This window comes from Puma concolor, chromosome A2 (assembly GCF_028749965.1).
Source record: "Puma concolor isolate L17-30 chromosome A2, mPumCon1.1.hap2, whole genome shotgun sequence".
Lineage (NCBI taxonomy): Eukaryota > Metazoa > Chordata > Mammalia > Carnivora > Felidae > Puma > Puma concolor.
This window is the reverse complement of record NC_141668.1, coordinates 3,313,599-3,341,467: the sequence shown is the minus strand read 5'-3', so window position 1 is coordinate 3,341,467 and position 27,869 is coordinate 3,313,599. Positions and strand designations below refer to the sequence as shown.

At 51.3% G+C, this 27,869-nt stretch overlaps 1 protein-coding gene across 5 annotated transcripts in view; it reads left to right on the top strand.

Moving 5' to 3' along the window:
- DPP6 (dipeptidyl peptidase like 6) overlaps positions 1 to 27,869 on the top strand; it is a 949,260-nt gene that overhangs the window by 811,196 nt on the left and 110,195 nt on the right. For all 5 annotated transcript variants that reach the window (XM_086685604.1, XM_086685609.1, XM_086685602.1 and 2 more), the window contains exon 8: positions 7,673 to 7,793. In XM_086685604.1, the coding sequence (XP_086541730.1) occupies positions 7,673 to 7,793 (121 nt within the window). The remainder of the gene's footprint in view (positions 1 to 7,672; positions 7,794 to 27,869) is intronic.

Here is a 27,869-nt window from a genome sequence, read left to right as displayed (position 1 = left end):
CAGAGATTTCCAATTAATTGAACTCGTAAAGAATTTATTGTTACCATAGGATGCCTAGGTGGCTCAATCTGTTAAGTGTCCAACTCTTGATCTCAGCTCAGGTCACAATATCACAGTTCGTGAGATTGAGCCCCATGTTGGGCTCTGCGTTGACAGCATGGAGCCTGATTGGGATTCTCTCTCTTTTCCTCTCTGTGCCCCTCCCCGCCCCCACACTCACTCTCTTTCTCAAAAATAAATAAATAAACTTTAAAAATTACTGTACCCATGAGTATATAAACCATAATAAGTCAAAAGTGCTTATTAAAAACTCAGATTAGGGGCACCAGGGTGGCTCAGTCGGTCAAGCATCCAACTTTGTCTCAGGTCATGATATCATGGTCTGTGGGTTTGAGCCCTGCGTCAGGCTCTGTGCTGACAGCTCAGAGCCTGGAGCCTGCTTTGGATTCTGTGTCTCCCTCTCTGTCTGCCACTTCCCCACTCATTCTCTCTCTCTCTCTCTCTCTCTCTCTCTCTCTCTCTCTCTTTCTCTCAAAAATAAATATTAAAAAACTTTTTAAGTCACACTAATAAAAATATGTGTTTTATAAAAGAATAGTGAAATATACTTTATATTTTCAGTCTGTTTGGTTTGTATTTCATGAAATCTCTATTTAAAATCAGAATGTGTTTGGGGGCAAGGGATGTGCTAAAATCGCTGTATGTATGGCTCGCACCTTCTACTGCAAGGATAGCAGAAGAACCAAAATGCCCAGAAACGAGGGAAGGAATTGGTCTCCGTGAATCAAGATGAAGCAAAAGCAAATCCATAGAAGAAATACTTTTGCCAACTAGTTGTTTGAAAACAAATCCATGTACTTGTGGAGTAGGGCTGGACGCACGGTCCTGTTACGGATGCTGAGGGAGAAGAAGGGTTGGGGACGTGCATCCCTGCCCTACTGGACTCTCACGGGGACTGTGGAGAAGGACCCGCGGATGCTGAAGGGGAGACAGCTCTGTGTGGCAGCAGAGGCGAAATGGACCAGAAAGTGCCAGCAAAGTCCTGAGGACGGGGTGAGCCCAGGAACGTAGGGGAGAAGCCTCTGCTGCGCCTGGGGATAGAGGGGGATCTGGCCGGGCTGGGAGGGGGTCCTGGCAGGTGCTGTGGGCCTTACCCAGCAGGAATGAGTGGGGCTGATTTGGGAACAGCAGAGAGGGGGGCCTGGCAAGAGGAGGTTTGGATGGGAAGAGATGCTGGATGCTTCATCCTGCCGGCGCGGGGGAGGGAGGAACAGTAGAACGGCACCATATGGAAAGAAGGATCTGGTCCGCTGATGTGTGTTAAAGCCGGTGTTAATATGGTTTTCCAACGAGGAGGAAGAGCCCCAGTACGCCTGCTCGGCCTTCTCTTTGGAGCACTCGCCCCCGTGATGTGGATGGAGTGTGGTGTTGATGTGAATTATGAGACCGTTTGGGACCCGACGGCCCCTCCCGATGGCGCCCTGCAACCTGTGAGATAGGGGGACCCCAGCATGGGTATTCCCATCACATGAAAGCTCGGAGGCCTCTCTGCCATCTACCTCCTCCATAAACAGGGACGTGCCCCAGGCTGCCGCCCTCGCCCTCTGCCACGGAGTTCGGGCCTCTTCTGTTAAAGGCCTTCTGTCTGCGTTTCCGCTCCATCCAGAAAATCCCCTGGCACCTTCTCCTCTTTTTCTTCTTCTTCTTTTTTAACATCTCTGGACTTTTTAGCTTCCTTGCCTTTGATCTTGAACTATTCCACAAATTCTGCTTTCCAAAAGTTTCCTTTTTTGGTTGTGAATTAGGGAGTGACGGCCTCCTCCCACCCCGGGCTAGATCTCGTCTGTTGGGCGTCGTCTGGACCGCTCCCCACCCTCTCTAGAAGCACGGTGATGCGCTTGGAATCTGGGGCTCCCAGGTGAGCTGTGTGGGCCAGGATGCCAGCAAAACTTCCACCCTGCAAGTTCTTGTGAAATTAATTTAAATTTATTTCATCAAAAAAGATAATCGTGTCTGATCACACACAGAGTAACGTGGCCCCCAGAGTGGAGGGGAGGGCAGCAGGGGTGCTGAGGAGACAGCACTCAGGCCTAGTTCTGTCAACTGGAGTCTTGTCAGCTGAGAAGACTGATGAACCAAGAGGAGAAACATGGGGTACGAAGGGTGTGTAGCCCGCTGTCCCCGTCTGCTCAGGTCATGTGCACAAGGAGGGAAAACTTGACCTAAGTCTTTCCGCTGCAGCACCTGCCATTGAGGGAGGCTCTCACCAGCTTGCGCCCCGAGACGCGCACTGACGGCCCTTTCTTCACGGCCTCTGCTGCTGAGGTCAGCGAGTCTTTAGGAGGGACAGCCAGGGCCGCGTCCCTCTAGGGGCACCTCCCCTGTGTCCCCAGGGCCCGTGGCCGCTCCTCTGTCAGCATCTCCACCAGCTGCTGTGGCCGAGTCTGGGCAGGAGCAGGAAACGAACTCTCCTCAAGTCTCTGCGGATTGGTCACTTCTGAAAAGAGCTTCCTCTCGCACCGGCATCCACCAGAAGCGCTGCTGCTGGCCCATGGGATGTGACCGTCCTGCCCCACTTCTAACCTCCCTCATCCTCTCTGCCTGACCTTCATGCTCCCTCTTTAAAACCCTCTCCACATGCAGCCACGTGTGTGTCGGTGAGCAGAGGCAGGACAGTGAGGACGGCGACGCAAGGGCTTCTGGGAGGACGGAGCCCAGAAGAGCCTCCCAGGGTGACCGGGACTTGGGCAGACAGCAGAGGAAACAGCTCCAGGTGAGGACAGAGAAGGTATTGAGGAGGGCATCAGGATCACCAGTGTGCAGGACGTGGGGACTGTCTTCTGTCCCACCAGAGAACCCTGTGTCCCTGGCGGCCACTTGTGGTGCTTGGAAACCACCACGTAAGGACCACAGAACACGCTTTGTCACCGTCCTGTGCTTTGTGTACATCTCATTACTTTGGGGGATATTTTCTAAAATTTTGTTTAACGTTTATTCACTTTTTGAGAGACAGAGACAGAGTGTGAGCAGAGCAGAGGGCAGAGAGAGAGGGAGACACAGGATCCAAAGCAGGCTCCAGGCTCCGAGCTGTCAGCACAGAGCCTGACGTGGGGCTTGAACTCACAGACTGTGAGATCATGACCTGAGCTGAAGTCGGACGCTTAACCGACTGAGCCACCCAGGCGCGCCACTTTGGAGGATATTTTCTAACACTTTCTGGAAGAAAGACTCAAGGGCAAAGTTCCGTGCCTGGGATTGCAGGGCTGCGGTGGTGAGGGCGGGCTTTGCTGGCTCAGCAGCCTTTTCACGGACTAAACTCGAGCCTTTTCACTGGTCCTGGAGCAGCTGTGGGGTACAGAATGTGCACAGACCCGGCCGCCAACCAGGTGTCCACAGCGGGGAAGGCTATAGAGGTGGGCGGCCCCTTCACTGGAACTGATTCTAGAGCCTTGGCTGATAGGATTTAGGAGCCAGCAGGGCCTTGAGTCTGGCGTGGCCCAGTGGGTCATGCAGCACTAGACCCAGGCTCCCCTGAATAAACCCAGGTAAGGGAACACCCTGTGATGGCTTCTGTATCTGCTGGCAAAATCCTGGTGACAGTGACACTGTGACCTGTATGCCATCCAGTCATGTTCTTCTGCCTGAAGAAGTGGCCGGAGGGAGAGTGAGGAGACGCTGTGGCTCAGACAGGTATCCGTGGTCTCTGGTTCATTTCTGGTTAGAAATCACACCTTTTGTTTATTTAACAAGTCGCTATAAAGAGGCAGTGTGCTGTAGCTGCTGAGAGCACAGACCTGCTTGGGTTCCAATCCCGACTCCTCCTCGGATTCCCTGGTGACCTTGGGCGTGGCGTTTCGCGACCCCCACACCACCTGGTTTGAACCCCTGCTGACCCCTGGCCAACAAGACATTGGTCAAGTTACTTACCCTCCCCGTGCTTGTGTTTGCATCCTCAAAACAAGGCCCATGCCTGTCTATAGCATTATTTTTTCAACTGAATTAATGTTTATAAAGCATTTGAAAATGCATGGCCAACATATGCAAAAAACAATTCAAAATGGATCATAGACCCGAAACTAAGAGCAAAAACTATAAAACCTTAGAAGAAAACATGGGGTCAATGCTCATGACCTTGGTTTTGGCAAAGGATTCTTAGGTGGAGCACAAACAGCACAAGCTATGAGAGAAAAAAAAATAGGTAAATTGGACTTGATCAAAATTAAAAGCATTTATCCTTGAGGGTCTAGCTCAGATGTCACCTCCCCCGTGAAGCCTCTCCTAATCCCCCCAGACAGAATGGGTTTTTATAATGACGGTGGTCATCATCGCACAACAACATGATACAACAGCAGTAGCAGATGTGCTAGCGAGCCCATCCTTTGTGCCGGGCATTGCTTTGAATTTGCCAACTCACTCTTCTTGTCCACCTGAGACTAGGTTGTTACCGTCTCCAGTGACAGGAGAAACTGAGGCACACGGAAGCCAGCAATGGGCCCAGGTCACGTAGCACATCCTCTGCCCCCACAGCCCGTGCTCTGGACGCCCTCGTGGGGCCTGGAGCAGACTGAGCGCTGTAGAATCTGGACTCCCGCCTGCAAACGGGAGCCCCCATGGACTGCCTCTCACCCTCGTGCCCCTGCATGTTGTCGGACCACCATAAATCCTGCAGGGGAGAGAGGCCAAGGGAGACAGTCGGGTCTTGAACCCCAGACCAGACGCCTCAACTCTATTCCATAGTTAACAGAAGGCCATTTCAGGTTTTGTGTAACAGAATGCCATGATAAAGGTGGTGTTTTAGGAAAGACTGATCAGGACGGCCAAGTAGGAGGTGAACTTGGGGAGGGGGTGACAGGAGCAGGAACACCTGTTCCCAGTGGATGTGCCAGGGAGGCACCACCCACCTCAGGCTAGGTTGTGAGAAACCCCCCGGCAGGAGGGGAGTGGCTGTGTTCGCACCACGGGGGCCAGGCCAGGGACTGTGGGGGTCGCAGGCCAGGAAGGTGAGGTGCTCCCGTGGGCATCAGGACCCAAGGTGATGGCCGGGGTGCTGAACAGAACATGGAGAGTGGAGAACTCAGCCACTCTCCCCAACACCTACCCTCCCCGTGCCACCATTCACAGAGCCACACCGCGTCCCTTGCCTCTGAGCCGAGCTCCACTGGAACATCTGAAGGAAAAGGTAAAACGTCTCCCAAGCAAAACGCACTCTTAGGTACAACTTGTTTCTTTTCATTTCCTTCCATTAAAAGTAAAACCAAGGTGATAAAAGTTTTAACATCTATCACAGCAAATTTTACTCACCCAAAATATTAATTGGCTGCAGTCTGATTTAATTCAAAAATTTATTATAGGCTTAGAATACATAAAAGAAGTTAAAATCTAGTAATACATCTTACCCTTAGGCAAACTCATAAGAACAGCTACTGAAGTTAAATTAGGATGTATACTTGTGTCTGGAAGTTTTCCAACTCGTTTCGGGATGAAGTGAATGCTGTAAGCGCCAGGAGCCCAGAGCAGAAAACTAACACTTGGTGGTCCTTTCAGATCTACCGTCAGTGAGGACCATCTGGGGAAATTGCCTTTTTTTTTGCATTTTCAATAAAAAAATTAGTATTTCCACCGTTTCCTGTACTCTGCAAAATACCCTGTCTCTGTGGTCTCTTAAATGACACTGACAGTATGTTTTTCTAGAATTTCGTTAAAAGCCTGAGCCTGGGTGGCTCAGTCGGTTGAGCATCCAACTCTTGATTTCAGCTCAGGTCATGATCCCGAGGTTGTGGCATTGAGGCCCACATCAGTCTCTGCACCAAGCGCGGAGCCTGTTTTAGATTCATTTTTTCCTCTCTTTCTGCCCCTCCCCCATCTGTAAAAGAAAAAAATAAAACAAAGAAAAGAAAAGATCTGAGTCCCGTTCCTGGTCCATGTGTAGAAGTCGGCACTTGGCCAGTTGCTACCAGTGTGTCCAAAGCCTTGCGGGCACAGAAGCGGGGATTCCTACAGAAACACAGGGCAGAGCCGGTCAGCACCTCGGAGAGCGCAAATGCTTTGTCTGCCAGTCGTTCCTTTAAGAGACCTTAGGTTTCTCTGGGGTCACAGATCGTAAATTTGGCTGCAGGTTGGAATCAAGTGGGATGTTTTCTAAAAATCCTGATGCCTGGCTCTCAGCCCTCGATACTGGTAGTGGGCTGGGCTGATGGACCAGGCAGTGGGGTTTCTAAGAGCTCTCTGGATCATTCTCGGGGGCCATCAGCATTCAGGAACCCAGACCATCCTCTTCTCCACAACTGGGTCACCACCACCCAGCGGGTCAGGAACAACTTTGCTTCGTGTCACCCCTTCGCCTAGACCTTGGTTCACTCCATGCCGTCAGCGGCTGTCTCCTGGCTGGTGTCCCCCACTGTCCCCTTGTCAGCACCCTCAGATGGCCAGGCCAGCCACACGGTCCCCCGTTCACGGTCTCGCTTCCTTCTCATCGCCAGAAGACTCTCATTCGACTGTGATGCTCCCCTTATGAGGCCACCATCAAGGGCTTCCTGCTGCTGGTGGGGCACCTGCCCTCCCCTGCCCCCCCCCCCCCGCCGCCATGCCCCTGACAGGACAGCCTGCAGGAGCCCCTGTCCACCTCCACCAATACCCTGTGCCCGCTTGGTCTCTGCTTTCACACCGTTTCTTCTCTGTAACCAGCCTCTCATCTCTGTGCTGTCTTCACTGAGGCCTCAGCGTGAGCAGCACTTTCTCGAAACCCTGTCACCTGCCGTAGCCCTTGAGGACTCTGTGCTGAGTGAAAGACAGATATTGTATGATTCCATTTACGTGCGGTGCCTAGAGTCTCCAGATTAGTGGAGACAGACAGTGGAACGGGGTGCAGGGGGCTGGGGAGGGATGGGGACTAGGGTTTCATGGGGACAGAGTTTCAGTATGGGAAGATGGAAAGTTCTGGAAATGGTGGTGGCGATGGAGGCACGGCAGTGTGAATGTACTTAATGCCACAGGACCGGACACTCAAACACAGTCATGGTGGCAAGTTTTGTGTTAGATGTATTTTTCTGCGATAAAAAATGTTTTGCCCATCACTTTCTCAGTGAATCCTTTGGCCTAAGTTAGGGATTCCTGTTACACATCCCCAGAGCTGCACCTGCACCCTCAGAACACTTTCCTGGTAAAGTTTGTCTTCTTTACCAGACTCTAAGTAGAATAAAAGCCCATTCTGCGTCCCACCCCATTAATCACCTTGCCTCCTGTGATTGGCACAGAAAAGGTGCCACTAAATAATTTTTAATGAATAGTGAATGAATAAATGCCAGATTGCCAGTTTTTCAGCTCACCCATCTTAATTGCTAGGAAAAATACAATAGCTGAAATAGTCAACACATTTGACGTGCAAGTGCCTAAAGTATCAGACCACAAACTGTTCACGCGTGGAAAATGATGGCACAGGATGAACGTACCTAAAGATGGCATAGGGTGAACTGTGTGAAGTCTGGAGTCTCTGATTAACCAGAAATGCACACGATACATGCGTGTGCCCCACCTGATCCTGACGCTGCCTTTGTCCTATCAGATAAATGCACCAGGCAGATGCAAACCACATCCCCAACTTCTGACTTCTTACGAGTACCCTATTTATAGCCACTTCATTGGTTAACACTGTGTTTTCTCTCTTCCCAATTAGATATTTATCTTTGAAAACAACATCTACTACTGCGCACACGTTGGGAAGCAGGCCATTCGTGTGGTGTCTACTGGGAAGGAAGGCGTGATCTACAACGGTCTCAGTGACTGGCTGTACGAAGGTGAGTCGCACCGGGTGGGGCAGACGTGGGGGTCTGGGGTCCCACTCCTGCTATGCTGGTGGGGGGGGGGGGTGGTTTCCTTCCACTTCAGCTGAAAATTAGCCTCTAGTTTCTTAAAGTTCTGCTAAATTAAAAAGACACTGTTGGAGCTTCAGGGAGCATCATGCTGTCAGGGTTGAGCCCTCACCTGGTAGCCAGGTGTGGAGGGCTTTCCAGAACCCAAGCTCCTCGCCGAAGGGGAAGGGGGCACTCTTCTGGGAGGTGTGCAAATGCAAAGGTTTCTGGACCCCCTCCCAAGCGGTGGGATGCCTTGTCTTGCCTGGGGAGGGAAAGCTGGAAAAGAAGTAACGGGTGAAGCTTTCCAGAGAAGCCAGTGCAGGTGGTTTGCTGTTCCAAGTGCATCCGCCTTGTTGGACGTTTCCCACCACTGGTTTTCTTCTGGCGCCAGAGGACTCCAACTGAATGCATTATTAAATAACTAAAAATCTGAGCGGGAAGCTCTTCTTAAACATTTATAGTCCGTCTCCGTGCTAATGAGACTTTCGTCGTAACAACAACGATTATGTATCGATTGCTAGTACGTTCCGGTCACTGTTCTGAGCACTTTCTTACCTGTTACCTCACTTAACCATCTGTCTGTCTCAGCTCGGGCTGCAGAACACTGTGGATGGGGGTGGGTGTGAACAACAAGCATGTTTCTCACCGTTCTGGAGGCTGGAAGTCCAGGATCAGGGTGCCGGCCAATCTGGTGTCTGATGAAGAGCCCCCTCCGCACTCATAGATGCTGTCTTCTCACTGTGCCCACACATGGCAGAGAGAGGGGAAGAGACAGATGTGGTCTCCTCATCCCCTTAGAAGGGCCCTAATCCCATCAGGGGGGCTCCCCCCTCATGACCTCATCACCTCTCAAAGGCCCCACCTCCCAACACCATCATGCTGGGGATTTAGGCTTCAACGTGAGTTTCAGGGGACGCAAACATTCAGCCCATTGTGTCCTCACAACAACATTCTGATGGGATGGGAGCCGTATCATTCACACTTCCCACATGATGTAAGGGGAGCTTAAGTGATCAGCCCAGGTTCACACAAAGTTAAGGAACAGGTACCGGGGAGTATCACCGTTCAAGTCCAGGACAATTCCCTTTCCACAAATCCAGGTATGGATCCGGATGCTTACGCACCGGCATTGGGCTGATGAACAGCTATGTGTTCTGAGCCTACCTGCCTGAGACCATGTGGTCACAGTGACAATTCACCATGCTAGGCCGGGTCAAGGGGCGATCAAGGGATGCCCTGGGCATTACGAAGCCCAGGAAATACCATTTTTCCTCAGTGCTATTCACTGCCCAAGCCAGGATCCTGCACTGCGAGGCTTTATGCACTCTGGAGCAGAAAGCAGCTGGATATGTAAGCTTCGTATCACTCAGCGTAATCTCACTGAGCTCTCTGAAGCATAAAGTTCTAGGACTTGATTTCTAAGTTAAAAAAAAAAAAAAATTAAGGGGCACCTGGGTGGCTCAGCCAGTTCAGCGTCTGACTCTTGATTTCAGCTCAGGTCATGATCTCACAGTCATGGGATTGATCCCTACATAGGGCTCTGTGCTGACAGCACGGAGCCTGATTGGGATTCTCTCTCTGCCCTTCCCCCACTCATGCAGACATCCACGCTGTCTCTCAAAATAAATAAATAAACATTTTTTAAAATAAGCTGAGATATAAGTTGTATACAACAAAATGCACAATCATAAGGACATACTTAGATGAGTTTGACAGATGTATATACTATGCACCCTGGTCAAGACATGGAGAATTCCATCCTTCCAGAATGTTCTCCCCTGAGCGGTCCATCCTCTCCACCCACGTCTCCTTTCCCGAGGCCATGACCATCCTGATTTCTGTGCAGCCTGTTTTCCAGCCGGCATGCCAGAACGTGGGTGCCCATTGAGGCTGTCCTCCCCAGTGCAGTCCTCCCTCTGGGATGGTTCACTCTAATGTGGATGGTGAGGCTCAGAATGTTCTGGATTACACTCAGGATTCTGGCTTTTGAGTTGCTTCCTGGGCCCCGGGAGAGGAAACCTTGAGGTTTTATTGTCACATCATCCTTGGCCGCCTCACATGAGGGTGTCACTGGAATGAAGAGGGAGCCAGTGTCCACTATAGGTATGTTTTGTGTGCACAACCAGCCCCATGAGTGTCAGGCCCCAAGGTCCAGAGAGGTCAGTGCAGTAGCAACCCAGAGGTGCCCCAAAAAGAAAAGGTCCTGGAGTCCTGGCTATAAGAGCCTACATGGCTCAGGACTAATCTCCTTTAAAAAAAAAAAAAAAATCCATAACCAGAAGATTTAAAATATCTTTTTTAGTATCTTCCTAATAAAATAAAAAGCTCATTGCTTGGCAATTCAAGTTAAGCTTTTGCTTTAGCAAATCCATTGAAAGGAAATTTTTCTTCAAGGCATTTACACGAAATTGTGTCGGTGTGATAACAGAGCCCCAAATATTTTAAATCAATCACAGCTGATGTGGCAGCTTAAGCTACTTAGTGTTGTTCCCTGGAAGGTTCTATGTGCCGATGCTTGCGTTTCTGATGTGTGGGGGCCTGAGAGCCCCAGGGAATCTTGGTTCAAGTTTGAATAATGGGTAAACTTTCAAGACTGTCCTTTTTCTAATCTGTGACTTAACTGTTTCACTTCTGGATGCTTCCTTTAAAAAAAAATAAAAACATATACGGGCGGGGGGGACACACCCTAAAATAGTGTCTGCAGAGGGCCTGATGTGCCTGGCGACGTTAGCTCTGAGAAGAATCTAGGCTGTGTCTGTGGGAAGCAACTTTACAGTCTGTGGGCTTGTTGGCAGCAAAATGCAGTATTGATACGATTCGCTTTGTGTCCCGAAAGGAGTCTTAAACACATTGGACATTTCAGGATATTGATGGCTGAGGGAGAGAGACGAGGGGGGAGACATGAGGGCTGCCGGGAGCCTGCACTGCTTGTCCGAAGGTGTGCACTCTCTCCATGGAAGGTCTGGGCCAGTTGACTGAAGCAACCTTCACGCTAGGAACTCGGCACCGTGTGCCCCCTTGACTCACTGGAGTCCTCAGCCCATGACGGCCACAGACTAGTTTTGATCAGCGAAATGCAACCTGTGTTTTGTTGTTCTGGGCAAATGCCGTGCAGTCACACAGAATTTTGATTTTAACACAAGATTGAAAATGGCTCGATAGTGCCTTACGGCCGCTTTAAGGTTTAGTAACGTTGGTTATCTAGAAACGGAAATTAAGATCTCAGTGGACCTTTCTGAGAACTCCAGTCCAGGGACCTGTGAAGAAGTCACACTTTCAGGCAAGTCCATATTATTGTTAACACTGTCTTCATTTCCACCGTCACTAGCAGACACGTGCGGTATGGTGGTGCAGCCCAGAACTTTGGGCATGTGATTTCCCAATAACGGGACTTTAAGTCATTACGTGTTTCCCCTGAACTATGAGACATCCACACCCCTACTGCCACAGCGGTCATACGCATACTCCAAAATAACACCGTCAGTCAGTGCTATGTCCTTATCATGAAATGGCTTCTACCCCATCGGGAAGCTAGGATGTGTTGGGATCATTTGAGAACCAAGTCTTTCCCCCCTTAGAGAAGTCCTTGTCTCCTCAACTCCTCTGAGACAGCGGTGGGCATGAGAGGGAGCAGTGAACTTGGGGCACAGGCTGGAATCACTGGGCTGGAATGGTAGGCGGAGTTGAGAAAGTGGCCTGAAGGGTATTTATTTAATATGTGGTTTGGTATAGATGAAATCCCAGGTCTGAGTTTTTGTCTGAACTAGTCCAGAGCCCAAAGGTACTTGGAAGATGCGGTCGGATCTGAGGACCCTGCTTGGCCGGGCAGCCTGGCCCCGTGCAGTGAGCGGGAAGAGTGTTTAATAAGCCCTCAGCCAGCTTCCCTCGTGCCCACTCCTCTTGCTTGGTTTTAGGACTCACGTGCCAGGCAGTGCTTAAGCGACAGTGACCAGAGGGAAAAGCCCATGCAGACAGCCACACCTTCCCTGTGCCCATGCCCAGTGGTCCCTGTTGTCCCCTGTCCTCCCATTTCCTATAGCTTCTGTGGTTCCCAGGCACCGCCTCCTCCCCAGAGTCACGGTCCTCATGGCACTCTGTCCTCCGTCCACCTACCGGGGAGCCCTCGGATCCCTCTCCACTGAGCCCTGTGCCGACGGCTAGTGTCCACACGGGGGCTGGTGTCGAGGAGAGGGGCATGTGGCCAGGCTGGCCAAAGAGGCCCCCTTCCCAGAGTACATCCCAAGTTCGAGCTTGGAATGCTCTAGAAACACTGTTCACACTGTGGTCAGGCTTGCTGTGAAACAAGGCTAGAGCTTTGCTAGGCTGGTTCATTCAGTGCTGCCCGTTTAATGCCCAAGCCTGGTCACGCGGTCCTCAGCTGCCATAGTCAAACTTGTGTCTGGAGACTACAAATCCAGGACAAGGCTCAGGCCTGTTTTGTAGGTCTTGACACTGTTTCCTAGACCATCCTTTATGGGCTCGGCACTCATGTCCTGGCAGTTTTTTTTTTTTTTTTTTTTCCAACGTTTATTTATTTTTGGGACAGAGAGAGAGACAGAGCATGAACGGGGGAGGGGCAGAGAGAGAGGGAGACACAGAATCGGAAACAGGCTCCAGGCTCTGAGCCATCAGCCCAGAGCCCGACGCGGGGCTCAAACCCACGGACCGCGAGATCGTGACCTGGCTGAAGTCGGGCGCTTAACCGACTGCGCCACCCAGGCGCCCCGGCCTGGCAGTTTTTTATCTCAGTGAGGTGCTCTGAGAGAAATCAACAAAAGGTCATGTGGGCCCCAGATGGATAAATCAGAGTTTAATGATTCATGTTTTGGTGTAGTTCCATGTCTTACGGTTTTTATTCCTCGAAGAGGCAGGATGTCAACAGGGGAATGGCTTTCGTGGGAACAGACGTCATTGTGACGAGGGCACGTATGGAGATCCATGGGGTGATTTGATGGTGTGCACTTTCCATAGGAGAAGGTCTCTTCCCTGTTCATCCAGATCGCGCCTCACTTTCTCAGTTCTATGAAAGCAAAACAAAGCCATCAAGTAATATTTACCTTGGAGCATGCTCCATGACGTCAGTTGAAACTCACGGTTTATTAAATACCTGGTGAGCCAGAATGTCTGCTGCATTCTGTGTCGATGTTCAGTGTGTCCAGCGTCTGCCCAGTGTGTGTGACAAGCAGACGGAGCCAATTGGGACCGCCATGACAGTCAGTCTAGCGCATGGCCCTGGCCTTGGACTGGGAAAAGTAGCTGAGGGAATGTATCACACAACATCTTTTTATCGGTAAGAAGGTGTTTCCAATGCCTCCTAAGCTATTGTTTAGACTTCCTGACCTATATTTAGATAATGATATTTTGCAGTGCTTCTGGGGCCACTCCAATGAGCAGAGTCTTGACCAGATTCCTTATTATTAACTGTCTCTGAAGTACCTGGTTAGGGCACTTCAGTTGCCAGCAAACCACCCCAATAGTAGATCAAAGTGAATTTATGCACCCATCGGGCGTCATTCCAACTGGACTGTTCGTTTTAAAATAAGTTACGTGGCCATTCGTTCAACGGACTTGGAATTGTGTTCAAGTCTGTTGTGTTATTCTTCAAGCCATAGATGTGTAGTTCTTTGGACTTAGTGTCGGTTACTTCTCTGATCTTCATGATGGGACATCTTTGGTTAGACCAGGAAATCTCCATCTGTAAACTGCCACATGCTTGTGACCGGCCTTACAAAGCCGTCCCGTGAGGGTGGTGGAGCTGTGGTTAAGAGCGGGTTTTTTTACGGTGACTGTGCCTGTGTTTGAACACTGGCTTCACCACTTAGAAGCTCCGTGAACCTGGATGGGTGTTTAACTCCTTGTGTCTCTGTTTTTCTTGTCTGCAAAGCAAGGACAGCAGCAATCCATGGTCCCTAAGGTCATAAAGGAAATTGAGTAAAAGCTGATGCCGTTCTCAGCACAGCACCCACGCTGGGAAGTACCACTGATAAACCCACTGTCACTTTACCTTGTGATTTCCCCAAACAGGAAACACAGCAGGTGCCCCCTCACTTCTTCATCCAGCATTGTGAAGAGTCAGGAGCATCAATGTGTAGCTAACTTTTCCCCAACATCAGTTTTGAAAACTATGAAACTCTCCGCTCGTAAATTATTATCTATAATATCTTTACATAGTTCCAAATCAACCTGGAAAGGATATCTGTATAGACATGAACATGTCTTCAGCAACCTTCTCTCCTCCTTTAGAATCCCAAGCTGGATTCCCATCCCTCACTCTTCCCTGGCACCTGCCACAGAGACAGCACCACAGTCTTCTGACTTGATAAAAATCACGCTTCATGAGGGGCGCCCGGGTGGCTCAGGGGGTTAAGCATCTGATTTCAGCTCAGGTCACGATCTCATGGTTTCATGAGTTCAAGCCCCGCATTGGGCTCTGTGCTGACAGCACAAAGCCTGCTTGGTATTCTCTCTCTCTCTCTCTCTCTCTCTCTCTCTCTGTCTCTCTCTCTCTCTCTGTTTCTCTCTCTCTCTGCTCCTACCCTGCTTGCACTCTCTCTGTCTCTCTCAAAATAAGTAAACAAACTTAAAAAAAAAATCACACCTCATAAGCACTTGTAGAAATTAGATATTTTTTAAAAATTATGTTCCACTTCATCTGTGACTTCTAAGGGAAAATATAGCATGGAAGTAATGAGGAAAATATCTAAAATGTAAGCTTAATGCACTCAGTGTTCAGTGTAACAATGAGCATTTTTCCTGCCTAGCCCTAGTCTCCAGCCCCATAAAGTATTAATGACCCTGACTTGGATAGCATGTAAGTGTTACCAGTAGAGAAAAGCTACACCTGTTCACTACTCATTTGACTGTGACATAGGTACAGATGAGGTTCGTTCTGTCCACACTGTCCTCATCTGTGAACAGACGCCTTCAGGTTTCCAGATTCTGGATGTTGGTCCACAGCAGGGGACCGTGATGTCAGGCGTGTGGGGGAGACTGAGACGGCCAGTCTACATCCGCTGGCTCTCCAGGGCCTTCTTGCCCACCGGGCTGGTCTGAGCGCCTCTGTGCCCCTCAGATCCCATCCTACCTCCTGCCAGCATGCCTCCCACACACGTGATTCTCCCCTGTCCTCGTGGTGCTGCCTCAGCTCCAAATTCAGACACAGGCATTCTAGAAACCGTCTGAAAGATGTCAGCTTCCCAAGGAAGTCAGCTGGTCTCCCCTCCTTCACAGTCGGTCATCGGGATTTCAAACATCTCTCCACAGATACAACAACCTGATGATCCAAGAGCCACAGTAACCGTGAACCTCATTTTAATTACAAGTTTCACTGTTTATCCCCAGAGATGAAGGAAGTGAGGGTAACACTGGGGACATGGGCGACCCTCTTACCCGGAGTGGAAGGCTGCAGGATCGCAGCTGCCCAGGTCCAGACCCCCCCCCCCCACCGGTCAACGCGAGTCGGGGTTACCCACTGAAGGAATAAGACAGGAATGTCTGACTTCCACTGGGTGCCTCCCGCATGCCGTGCCCCATGAAGAACCTCACTGAATCCCCGTATGAAGCCCGTGAAGAAAGCACTACATTAGTCACAGCTGTGGAAAGTTGGCCTAACCAACCTGCAGGGACTCTCCTGTGGTCACACAGCCAGTAAGTGGCTCCAAACCCAACCCCCCAACCACATGCCTCTTGTGGTACTTTTTACGTTCTATTTTTTGCATATGTAAATAGTCTTGAATCGCTGCTCGGGTTATGAGCCGACCATCACCTTGGTGTCAGCTGCTCCAGCCAGCAGCCCTTAGTGTAGCTGGCTCTGTGCAGGGCCTTCCTCAGAGTACGGACTTACCAGCCCAGCAGGCCTGAGTTTGAGTCCCCACTCTGCCCCCTCAGCCACCAGGTGCCTTGAGTAAGTCACGTATCTTTGTACCTTCCTCAAAGGATTATCATGAATGCCTATTAAATGAATGTTTCCATGAAAGCAGAGGCAGAATAAGGTAGCACCACGTGAGAAAGCTAACACCTAATACGTGTTATTATTTACGAGCACGTGGATGTGAGATGCTCCATAAAGATAAACCCCCTGCCTGCCTGTCCTGCTGTCCGCGGCTGCTGATGTCTCGGGTGTGGCAAATCTCAGATGCCAGTGTGCCCAGCATAGAAGGTGTCTACCACGGACAGAAGTATTTTTAATGGAGAAGTCAGATCTGCACACCTCCAAGCACAGCGTCTCCACAGCCCACAGCAGAGCGCAGGTGGGCACCGAGGCTGCGCAGCCCGGTTGGGGATTTCTCCCGAGAGACGGGGACCTCCTTGCTCCGAATCTTCCTCTTCTGGACTCCTTGTTCCCCGTATGGATGTCCACCACCCTCTCGATCACCATGGTGACCAGTTACTTTGGTGTTTAATTAATGTAATAGGTTACTACACCTGTACCCTGGAACACACAGCCAAGAGCTGCGATCTGAATCTGCAGTAGACGGACAGTTGGGCGGCAGACCGAGGGGGTTACCCTGGACGGTCTGGGAGTCTTCTTCTGATTTTGTGGCCGAAGTCGAGGTGAGGCAGCAATGCACACTGAAGAAGGAACAACACTCTCCTTCTAGAATGTCTGGATGGAGGCCCGAGCCATGTGGGATGGCGGCCAGGGACCTGTGAGGTGAACACAGCGTCCGTGTGAGGGAACAGTAGAAGTCTGATCTGGAGTGTGCCTTGCAATTCTGTGCTAAGCCAGAGCTCGTGGCTCATGCCTGGCAGCTTAGCTCTCTCTGCTCCCCAAAGCTTAGCTCTCTGCTCCCCAAACTTAAGCCCTGTCAGATGGGGCAGGAAGGAGCCAGGAGAGGCTAAGTCAGTCTGTGAATAACAAAACGCACAAGCAAAGAAAACCAAATACCACCTCTGGAATTCACACCAACACATAGACTCTCTCGCCATGATCGCACATGCCCCTAGATTGGAGTGGGAGTGAGGTGGGGGCCCTGGTCCCCACAGTCACCAGGGTCCCAGGCTGCTGGGGCTGCCCTCTTCCCAGCCTGGAGATGACACCAGCGGGCACCTCTGTTCACAATTTATTGTCCATAACTCACCAGCAGGGCCCAGGGAGTACCATGCCAGCAACCTTAGAGCAGGGACAACCAGACAAAGCAACATTAAAGGTTCCACATCTGGGCTGCACTCTTGCAAATGGCAGACCTCAAATCTGGGCACCAGAGCAGACGAGGAATTAGCTGCAGGGATGTTGGGATCTCTTAGAATCCATGAGAGGGTTAGAGGACCAGATTCAGAAAACAGCCAGAGATCAACGGCAGCAAAGGGGATCCCACAGGGCCAATCGAGTTAGAATGGACGCTGGGAGGTGGGGGACGTGGGAGGAGGGCAGTGGGGAGGGGTGCCCTGCCTGCCAGAGCACATGTGATGTTAGTGAATTGCTAAAAGGAGAAATGCCACGTTCCTCACACTGGACCATCCATATACCACTAAGGCAGGATATTCCCAGAAACAGCTGGGGTCTGTAACTTTTTACCATTGCAAACTCACCACGTTGCATACTAATGGCAGATAGCTGAGAGGACTGATCAGAATCACTATCTTGCGTGATTGCTTCCATGGGAAGGTTGGTAAATATCATTCGCCACCTTGCAGGTCAGCTCCGTTCCTCCCGGTGTCTCTGCGGAGTCCGTGAATTAGTGCGTGTGGTTCCCATGAGCATCTCTTGACTGCAGGGGAGAGACCAGGATGGTTGGGGCCCGTCTAAGCCTGGCCATTGTGCGACACTGAAACAAGTTAACTGCAAACCTCAGGTTCTCAGAACCAGAAGCTAAGACTTTGTTCATAAAGGCAGCATAGGCTTTGTTAGTGTCGTGGAAACATGACTGACAATTTGAATTCCACATGGGGACATGATCGGCTTGAACTTGTGAAATGGGAAATAAGAGAAGTCGACGGGGGAAACATTCTCTCAAGATAGGGGAAGAATTCCCACTGGTCTTGAGAAATCTGGCTGACAATTACCAAATCCTGAGAGATTTTGATAAATAATGTACGATGTTCAGTGGTTATATTTTTTTTTAATTTTTTTTTTCAACGTTTATTTATTTTTGGGACAGAGAGAGACAGAGCATGAACGGGGGAGGGGCAGAGAGAGAGGGAGACACAGAATCGGAAACAGGCTCCAGGCTCTGAGCCATCAGCCCAGAGCCCGACGCGGGGCTCGAACTCACGGACCGCGAGATCGTGACCTGGCTGAAGTCGGAAGCTTAACCGACTGCGCCACCCAGGCGCCCCCAGTGGTTATATTTTTAAAGCTTTTTAATTATGCATTGATTGTGAGATTAAGACAAGCACACCTCCATCTTTTTGTTACAGAGGCTTAATGAAATTTGAGTGTTTGTGGCTAAAATCCTTTCATGCCCTTGGGAGCTGCAACTCATTTTAGTCTTTTGGTGTTCTTACATCACTAGGACATTAGACGCTTTACCCTAGTATTGAGAGTTTTGTTAATACAGTTCTATGAAAACTTGAAGGAAGACCTATTGGGCTCCATGCCGTGTGTACTTGAAACAGTTTCATCTGAGACTCAGACACTCCACCCAAGCCTTTCCATCTATCCATCAGACCTGCTTCCCTAACCTCTTCGGGCCATATTTTCTCTTCCCTGTTCTGAAAATATTGTTGGAATGAAACGGTTAACTCCACACTCCCTTCTGTCAGTAACGTTTCCATATTTAAATATCAGTGCTATAAACACATAAGATGGCATAAACTCTGTATTGAAGCCAGATGACTTCAATGAATGAATGAATGAATGAAATATTCACCTGCCCTCCCAGGTACTTAGTGGGTGTGCTGGAGCAAAGATCCCCAGTCATCAACAGTGGAGACAGAGCTCAGGCATGTCTCCGTATCCTTTTCCCTTCCCCTCTCCCACACACGCAGGGCACTTGTGCAGTAGGAAAAGCTCATCAGGTGATTCTGATACCACTTCTCCCTACCCTCTGGTGAAATTATCTGCTCTAAAGGAATCAGCTCGCTTTTCTTTCTTTTACCCCTGTTTTCCTTGCTTTCTATAAAATTTGCATGATTAGTATAACTTTTTGTTATAGAGCTGCTTTGCTTTTTTTGATAAGAGCTGCTAAGAGCTCTTTGCTAAGGGCTGCACTTGGGAAGGTACAGGGGGGTGAAATGGCTGTTCAGCTTCTCCACGGGGGGGGGGGGCAATCTGAACTTGGAGTCGTGGAGAAGACCGGTTCTAGGACTAGTGAACAGAAGCATTGGACTTAAGGAGTCAGGTTCAGGTTGATTCACATTCTTGTTCATCTTCCTGACCCTGGAAGAGGGTGTCCCGGGAAGGTCAAGCAGAGGGAGGTCACTGCCATTGTGTTGGGTTGTCCTGAAGCGCTTCCTGCGTCGGGCAGAGGTCAGACATGTAGGCCTGATGTCTCCAACGGCACGAGCTTGTGACTCTGAGCCCCAAGCACACCCCAGAGCCCCGGGGCCCAGCAGTCCTCAGGGAGACAGTGTCTGCTCCCTCTCGGCTCAGGCTGGTAGATCAGCATACATTCCACACAAGGCCACGCATTGTGCGTTCAATGGAAGGTGGGCACCTCAGCCTGGGAACTACTGGGTGCTGGCTGTCCCCAAAGAGGATGTGACCTTCCAGCTCTCAATGGAAAAAATAATGCATTCGGCATGTTGTTCTTTTTACAGAAACAAGGGCATCTGGCACTTGCTTTATTAAAAGAAAACCCAAGCCCTTGCGTGGACACTAAGCCTGTGAAATGTTGGGATTTTAAATAGATGTTCCTGGGAAGGCGCCCAGCCAGGAGGCTGCCGTGTCACTTCCTGGAGGAATCACATTCTGCCCAGCCCTCAGGACAAAACCGCCTGACCCCTGAAGGTTTGGGATCAACTCTTTCTCTGCTCCACATCGTTACCCTTTGGGTTCTTTTATGTGTTCAGCTCAGACTGTCTTAATCACACCGTGGCTTCCCTTTCTCCCCATCACATGGTTTCCATTAAAGGTCAGCTTGTCCCCAGCTCCAGGTGGTTACCCCTCTAATCCTTGTGCCCCTGTCTCCAGACCGGTGTGAGGACGGTGAGGAATTTGCACATAACAAGTCCGTTCCCTAAGGAGGATGTTCCAAGACTTAGTAATGGCACACGTGCCCCTTATTTATTCAGGAGTTGCACACCAAGCCTCTGCTATGCCCCCAACATGGCTTAGTTACTGTGAGAACACAGAGCCCAACATGGCGTGGGCCTTTATGAAGTGCAAGGAGAGGAGGAGAGGAGGGAGGTGCGTGATTCGGACCCTCCCTTCATGGGATCGACATATGGCGGCTGCCTGGGAAGCGGGGACTATCCTGTGCAACAGCCCGTATTCGCATCACCGGGTGTGCGTTCATGCGTTTATCCTGTGCCAGATCCCCCCTCCCCCAGGGTCCTCTTAGCAAACAAAGATGCTTTATGATCCGGATCTGCCTGCAAGACGTTTATGTAATGCAAGGTGGTATTTAGTCAAATCCTAATTATGTGAGGCAAGTATTCCATACAATGTAGACACTTTCGGCAGAATAACGTATTCTGATTGAAGACTGCAAAACATGAAAATCAGAAAACCAAGCAGCTATTTAATGTGTTCATTCAAGAGCTAATTCTTCAAACTTTTTCCCAAGTGTCCTCCCGTCAAGAGATTACCAGTACATCATCGTCTCCAGGCTCTTTTCCCATTTCTGTCTTTCACCAGACCCTGCAAGGTGTGACCTAGCATAAGCTCGTCCTCCCGGGGAGACTTACAGAGTAGTAGCTAGGGGGAAGCCGGCGACGAGAACATTTGTGGCCGTCTCCCTGCACCATCACCTCCCTGAGGATGATACCCTAAGGTAGACAGGCAGGGGTGCCCCGGGCTTCCCCTTCCAGCTCTCATGGATGGAGCGTTCTCCCCCACGTGCCAGGGCAGGGAAGGTGGGTGCCCACCCAGCAGTACCCTCCAGTGGGGCTCCCCCTGGCGGCCAGTCAGTCACCACTCCCGGCCTCTGGCCTCTCCACCTGCCACTGGCAAAGGGTGTTGGGGATCCCAGGAGGCTCTGGAACTTAAGGACAGAGAAACAGACCTGAGCACTTGGCATCTCCTCCCCAAAATACTCAGCCTTCCAGAGATTCTCCATTATTTCTAAGGCAAATTCAGGTTTCCATGGACTCTTCAGGGAGCATAAGGGGGTCATACTTTGATGGCCATGCACATTACAAGAAAATAAAGCCCGAAATGAAAGAGACGTCGTCCTGGGTGGTTATGGCTATAAGTTCGTGGAAATGCGGGTGGGGCGCTGGTTCTCCTAACAGCTGCGGTCTGTCCAGCGGCTTTCCTAGCTCCGGCCCCCGCTGTGTCTCATCTCCAGAACGCTGGGGTGCGGGCTCTCTCTACGGGCCAGGGTTTTATAGGATTATTTTTGTCTCATTGTAGCATTGAACTGAGTCTGGAAGAATCATCAGTAAGGGAAAGTAAAGCTGAAAGGGGAACTGAAAACCATGTAAAAGAGAGCTTTCGGGTTCCAGGGAAATAGCCTTTGCAGTGTCATGAGTCTTCGTTGACTCTGGGTCACACGACGCAGGAATAGAAAAAGGGACGGATGTTTTCCGCCCTGAGATCTCCAAAGCAAGCTGGCACCTAGACTGAGGACATGAGCCACAGAGGAGTGTACGTGTGTGTGAGAGACAGAAAGAGAGACAAAGATCCCAAGTAAGCCGCTTAATTAAATACCTACTTTGGGGCACCTGGGTGACCGGGTCAGTTAAGCGCCTGACTTCGGCTCAGGTCATGATCACGCAGTTTGTGAGTTCGAGCCCTGAGTGGGGCTCTGTGCTGACAGCTCGGAGCCTGGAGCCTGGTTCAGATTCTGTGTCTCCCTCTCTCTCTGCTCATCTTCTGCTCATTCTCTCTCTCTCTCTCTGTCTCTGTCTCAAAAATAAACATTAAAAAAAATTTTTTTGAATACCTACTTTAACGAAAGGGTGAGGACCTAGTTTACTTGCCCCGAATGTCTTCTTCTGGCATTGCTGGGGACTTTGGAGAATAAGGGACCCCTCCCCGCCAGAGTGCGGTGTGGCCGAGGCGTGCAGCAGCTGGTTCGTCCACACGTGTGGGGCCCACGGCACCACCAAAGGCCTTGGGCGGCCCACCCCACAGAAGCAGCTTCTTGAAATTTTCCTACTTAGGAGACTCCAGCCACAGAGACAAGCTTTGTTGTTGCCTTTCCCCTGCCCCAGTACGAACAAAAAGAGAGCAGGAGAAGTCACAGAGTAGCAGCCAGTGATGTTATAATGAAAATCTGTTGCACCCATCCTGCCATGGAACAGAAATTCACGTTTCTTCAGTGAGGATGTGGGAGGGATGCTGCCCCCTGGTGGTGGCCGTCCCGGGCACATCAGGAGCGCGGTCCCAGCCCTGTGGTGGGGGTGGGGGTGGGGGGGGGATTGCTGGAGATGATAATGAGATGCTCACCGTGTGTAATATGCAAATCGCAGGCGCTGATTAGGGAGGGAGGCTGTGAGCCTTGCAAGGTAAGAGCTCCATTTGCCTCCTGGCTTGACGTTCTCCGATTTCTTTTTTAACCCCCATTTAATTCTGCTCTCGGCACCTTGGATAAAATATTTAGCGGCAGAAAAAAGGCAGCAGATGCAAGCAGGAATAAATAAGATTTTCTGTATTTAAAATGAGGCCATTTATTTCTGAATACAGATCCGTCAGGCATGTTATTTACGTCTTTGGCAATTTCCCAGGACCCAGATTCCTCGGGGGCGCTTTGGTTTTCGCCAATACGTATAGAAGTGGGGGGTGTGGGGAGCAGGCCCTCGTTAACGGGCTAAACCCACGGGGCCATTCTACTGAGGAACGACCCGAGCCCCATCTCTCTGTCCACGCTCCGCTTTCGTCTGTGTCCTGCCTCGTTCAAAGATGACCGTCTGCGACACCGATGTGACTCAGGCAGATGGGTTGTCCAAATGCTGAAGCCTCAGCTGCCAGACTGCAGCTTTGTTCTCCGGCTGGCCGGCCCGGCAGTGTCGTGGAAAGATCGGCGGGCCCAGAATAGAGACACGAAGCCGGGCCCTGCCCCCGTCCTATGATTCTGGGTCAGTGACTCAGCCTCTGCTCCGCCAAGTCCTCAAGGCTGGAGCTGAATCAAGCTTCCCGTGCTTCCTTTCAGCAAGCTGTCGACATCCCCGAGCCTCAACCTTCTCCTCTGTAAAATGGGGGAACCAAAGCAGTGGTACCACTGGAAGGATCCCAGCATCCGGTCACTAGTAGGACAGATTTTGTACCAAGTCAGGCTGCCAGCCGGCTGTGGGTATTTGATAAATGGCAGCGTTTATCAAGGAGAGAAGGAAAACCAACGGGGGGAAAGATGAGCTCGGGACACAGGTGAGTGAGAGTCTGTGAGAGAAACAGAGAACGTTCTACACATCGGTGTCGTGGGGCATCCGGCAGGACGTGGCTCCACTGGTTCTCTCTTTAAGGAAGACAGCTGCCCTCTGGGTCCCAATGGCACAACTCAGAAAAACCACCAAGGCAGTCCACTCTTTGGAACTGGAATCTCCAGGGAGCACGAAGCCCCCGGTCCTTTGTCCAGGACGATAACGCCCTCCCCGTGAAAGGGAGAAGGGGAGCTTCCCAGCCTGCGGCGAGAACGAAGCCAGCCTGATCCCGTTGGGGGCTTGCTAACAAAGTCCCTCCTCGTGAGATCCCCCAGCTCGGTTGTGCCCTCCTGTCTGCAGAAGCCCCACCGGAAGCACTAGTAAATGCTTCTCAGGCATCTGGAAATTTCTACCTGCGATTCTTTTATTCACCAAGTGACTGTAACGGCCAGGATGACTCCTGCCCGTTGCTGTGGACCACAGGTAGCCCCGAAGCATTAGGAGAAAACCGAGCAGAGCCGTGGTTTGCTAGATGTTCGGCTTTTATAAGCTGGTGAGATTTGGGCAAAGCGACAGTTCACCAGGACGGCTGCACTTCACTATAAGAAGAAGTTAAAATTTTCTGCCAACTGTTGCTCAAAATCGAACAGAAGATTCGTACAGCTGATGCTATAAAACGCAGCTAAAATATATAGTCTTTATCTTGGAAACAAACTCCCTAAGAGGATGAGAAACAAATCATCGGAGCTCTTCCCTGACTCAAGGGCGAGCTCCCTTGTGACCGGAATTGTGTGCCCTACCCTGCTTACCCCAGGGCCGGCGGGACCTCGCACTGGTTGCTGCATTCATAGCTGATAAATCCATTAGAACCGTACGAGGTTATCTAGAAGGGAAGCGTTTTCCAGGAGACAGTGGGGAAGGCACAGGGAGCCCTGTCTGCAGGAATAACACGGACACGTCTCGAGCTCACTCGGAGTAATTGCCTCTCGGTGCCATCGGCTCCCTGGGCTGCCTGTGCACTGAGGGTGGGAGCCGAACCCACCTTCCTCTGCACTCTGGCCCCGTCCCACTTGGTCCCCATGGGCATTCCAGGGCTCTCTGCCTTATAGCGTGGATATTTTATTCCATAAATTGGGCCAAAACTCATAGGCTCTTAGAACGTGGCAATTGCACAGAAGCAGAAGCTGAACATCCAGGGAAATTGGTGTCTTGGAGGCTGGCAACCTTGACTGCCTCTACGACGCGCTGGTTGTCTGAGCCCCGCGACTCAGTCCCTGTGCAGGAGCAGCAGTGTCTCCATCCACGCGACGGGAGTGGCGGCACCTGCCTGCGGACCAGGGTGACCCTCATGGTAGCAGGCACAGTGCCATGTGTCACTGGTCCCTTCTCAGGCATTCAGCAGATCGAGGCTGTGAGCCCTTGGATGGTCGCTGTTAGAAAACGCCGCACGTTAGTAAAAAAAAAATGGCAGAGTTTCTCTTTTCTGATGCTGAGCAAATGCCCCAGGTCCTGGTCCAAGCAAGCCTCCATCTGTGTGTTAGTACTACCCTCCGGAAGGGGAACCCATTGTCCTCACGGCCTCGGGAATTTGGGGACGGTGTAATTATCGGGTGCACTCTGGTCACGTCTGTGTCGTGTCTGGGAAAGAGTATAATGAAAAGCAAAGGGCCGCACAAACTGGGTATTATCGGTATTAGCAGGGGTAGCAGCTGCCTCATTGAGTGTCCTGGCACCAGCGTGGGTCAGTTGTAGTCTTTCTAATTTATTGACTTATAAAAATGAGAACGAACGGATGGAGGGTGGGAGCCCCAAGCTGACGGTGGTGTCTGTCTGGTTTACTTGGGTACTGGGTGCTGTAGGAAGAGGAAGACCTGGAACTTTCTCGAGCAGGGAGGAGCCCACCTGATGGTGGCCGCGGCAGTGCGGACCCACAGAGAGGGGCAGTGGGGGATCCCAGTCTGCCCTACGTGGGGAGGCAGATTAAACAGGAAGGGGAGTGTCCCATCCCCTCCCCACCTTGACAGTGTTCCCTCCTGTCCCTGCCCCACCATGCTCCTCGAGATTAAGAGGACCCAGGAGCTCCCGTCCCCAACATCGTCAACACTGGCCACGTCATGGGAACGTCTTGGTAAACTCTGTCACTGGAACCATGACCGCCTGGCACATGGTGCAGTGGGCCGTGCACAAGGGGGAGGGCGAGAGCCCTGTGACCCTGATGCTTTGCAAGGACCTTTCTGCACTTGGTCTCCGTCAGACCTCTCACGACTTTGCTCTTCCCATCCCGTGGGGGAGGGGGGCGAAGGAGGGGGACTTGACGGGCTTGGTTAGGGCCGCCGGTCAGGGCCTGGTGGGAACGTATCCGTTTCCATGACTCTTGCTGTAGCCTTGTCCCACCAGCTTCCGGCTCCTGGCGGCAGGTGGGGTCCGGGAGAGCCGTTTGCTTTCTTTCTGGATTGCCCGTGGCTTTCAAACTCCAGGTCGTGCCCCAGGCATGAAATCATTTTTGTGAAGAGAACAGTTTTTTGAAGAGGACCGAAGCTTTACTGGAAGGGATGATGGAGTAGAGGAGGGAAAGTAGACGAGACACAGTGAGAACGGAAATGATTCTGGTCCAGGTGGGTGTGTGTGTAACGGTGGGTCATGGTCCAAAATGGTGACAGCTGTTGTCACTGACCGTTACGAGGAGGACACCACCCAAGAGTAGGGTGGCAAAGGGGAGCTTGTCTGTAGGTGAACAGCCTTTGGGGAGGTGGTCCTGGGGGTTCCATGGTCCCTCCACTGGGAGTTCTCCAAGGCTAGGTGCGGGAGCCCGCAGCCTTTCGAAGCATGGACACAGTGTCAGATTTCTTTCGGCGGGGACCACGTCTGGGGTCCAGCCAGCTCCAAGAGTTGCCTGCTGCTGAGTACCTCGCTTCTCTGTGCCAGCCGGACCCACAGCGCCGTTCGGAACAGCAGCCCCTGCAGAAACCAAGTGAGGGTGGGAAGAAACGTAACCAACCATCGAGCGGCGGGAAGGGTGATGCTGGCCGTAGAGGGGAGGGAACCAGGCACAGGGCAAGGCTGCTGAGCGGTGGGACTGTTTCTGGCACCTTCCGGTCCTTTCTTACCCTCTGCCCCTCCCTTTGTGCCATGTTTTTTACCCATTGGGGCAGGTCTGATCCCAGGAGCTGGGAGGTCTTCATTTAAAGCCCAGTCTTTAAATCAGGCCCATGCTCGGTGTGTCCCCAGCTTCCTAAGGGACATACACACACACACACACACACACACACACACACACACACACACACACTGCACAGGATGTATCTTCTTGAAATCACCTTTTAAAGTGCCCACCTCCCCAAGCATCCTCTGGGGTCCATGAGGTCAGGAGGCATACCTTGTTTATTGTCTCGAGCCCTGGTACAACTTTAGAAGTCTCTGGATTTCTCAAAATGGAGAAATGCTGAACAGTAAGGGTTTGTTCAAGTCAACCTACCAAATTTCATGGCGCCGTGAAGGGATGGAGAAGACACCTTTTTAGTAAAGCCTTTGGATTGAAATAAGACCATGATGAGCAAATCCAGATCGAAGGAGTCTGTGAGTGAGAGACATGGAGAGCCGTGGGCTCTCTGGGAGCCTGGGGTACTTGTGGGCTTCTCTGACCCTCAGTTTTCTCATCTATGAAACATGATGCCGAGCTAGTTGATTTCTGAAACCTTTTGTCTTGAAAACCTAGAGTTGGTGGATTTTCATCTGGGCCAGAGCGTAGGTGAATCCAGATATCTGGAAGTATCCTAGGCAGAGGATGGCTATGGTGTGAACCCAAGAGAGAGACTTAAAACAGAGATGCTCATGGGACCACGAGTCTCACCAGGGTGGTCAGCCGAGACGGGAGCAATGGCCTCGTGTGGTAGACCTTCCAGCACGGGTGATCCCACAGCACTGCTCCCACACATGGTGCACACACCCCTATTCTCCACCACTGTGCTCGCTCAGGCTGCTGCAGTAGCCTGTGAATCAGTCTCCCTTCCAGAAAGGAGTATTTGCCCCTCAACCCCCATGCTCTGGGCTCTAAATGGCCCTGCCCTGCCCCTCGTCTGCCCCGCCCCATAGGGCAAGGAGTTGACGGAAGCAAGAGCACCAAAGCCAGCACCTGCCCCACCATCTACACCATATCCAAGTACTTGAAACTCCAGAAATCCCTACCCAAATGGCCCCAGCTGGATTCGGGCATGTGCCGGCCTCTTCCGTGTGGTCCTCCCAAGGATGGGCATGTTGCTTGTATGAGTGCCCCCAAGCCCGGGGAGTGGCCAGGAGGCTGCCATGTGCAGGGAGTGTGGGTGGAGGACCACCCCGCAGGGAACTCACACAGCCTCCCTCTTCCTACGGCTGGGGCCTCTCTAACTTCAGGCTTTGGCTAGAGACACTGATGACCAAGGAGTGCTGTCTACAGCAGTTCACCTTGGCTCTGACCCCTCGACGCCTACAAAATGGCTTCTGCTCACCATGCCGTTGGAGAGCCTCCCACCCTGACCTGTCTGCCAGCGAACTGATTCCTCTCTGACCTGCACTGAATCCCTGTGTCTGGCTCTGCACCTGGGGCACAGTGGGCACTCTAATCACCAGTGGAGCCAG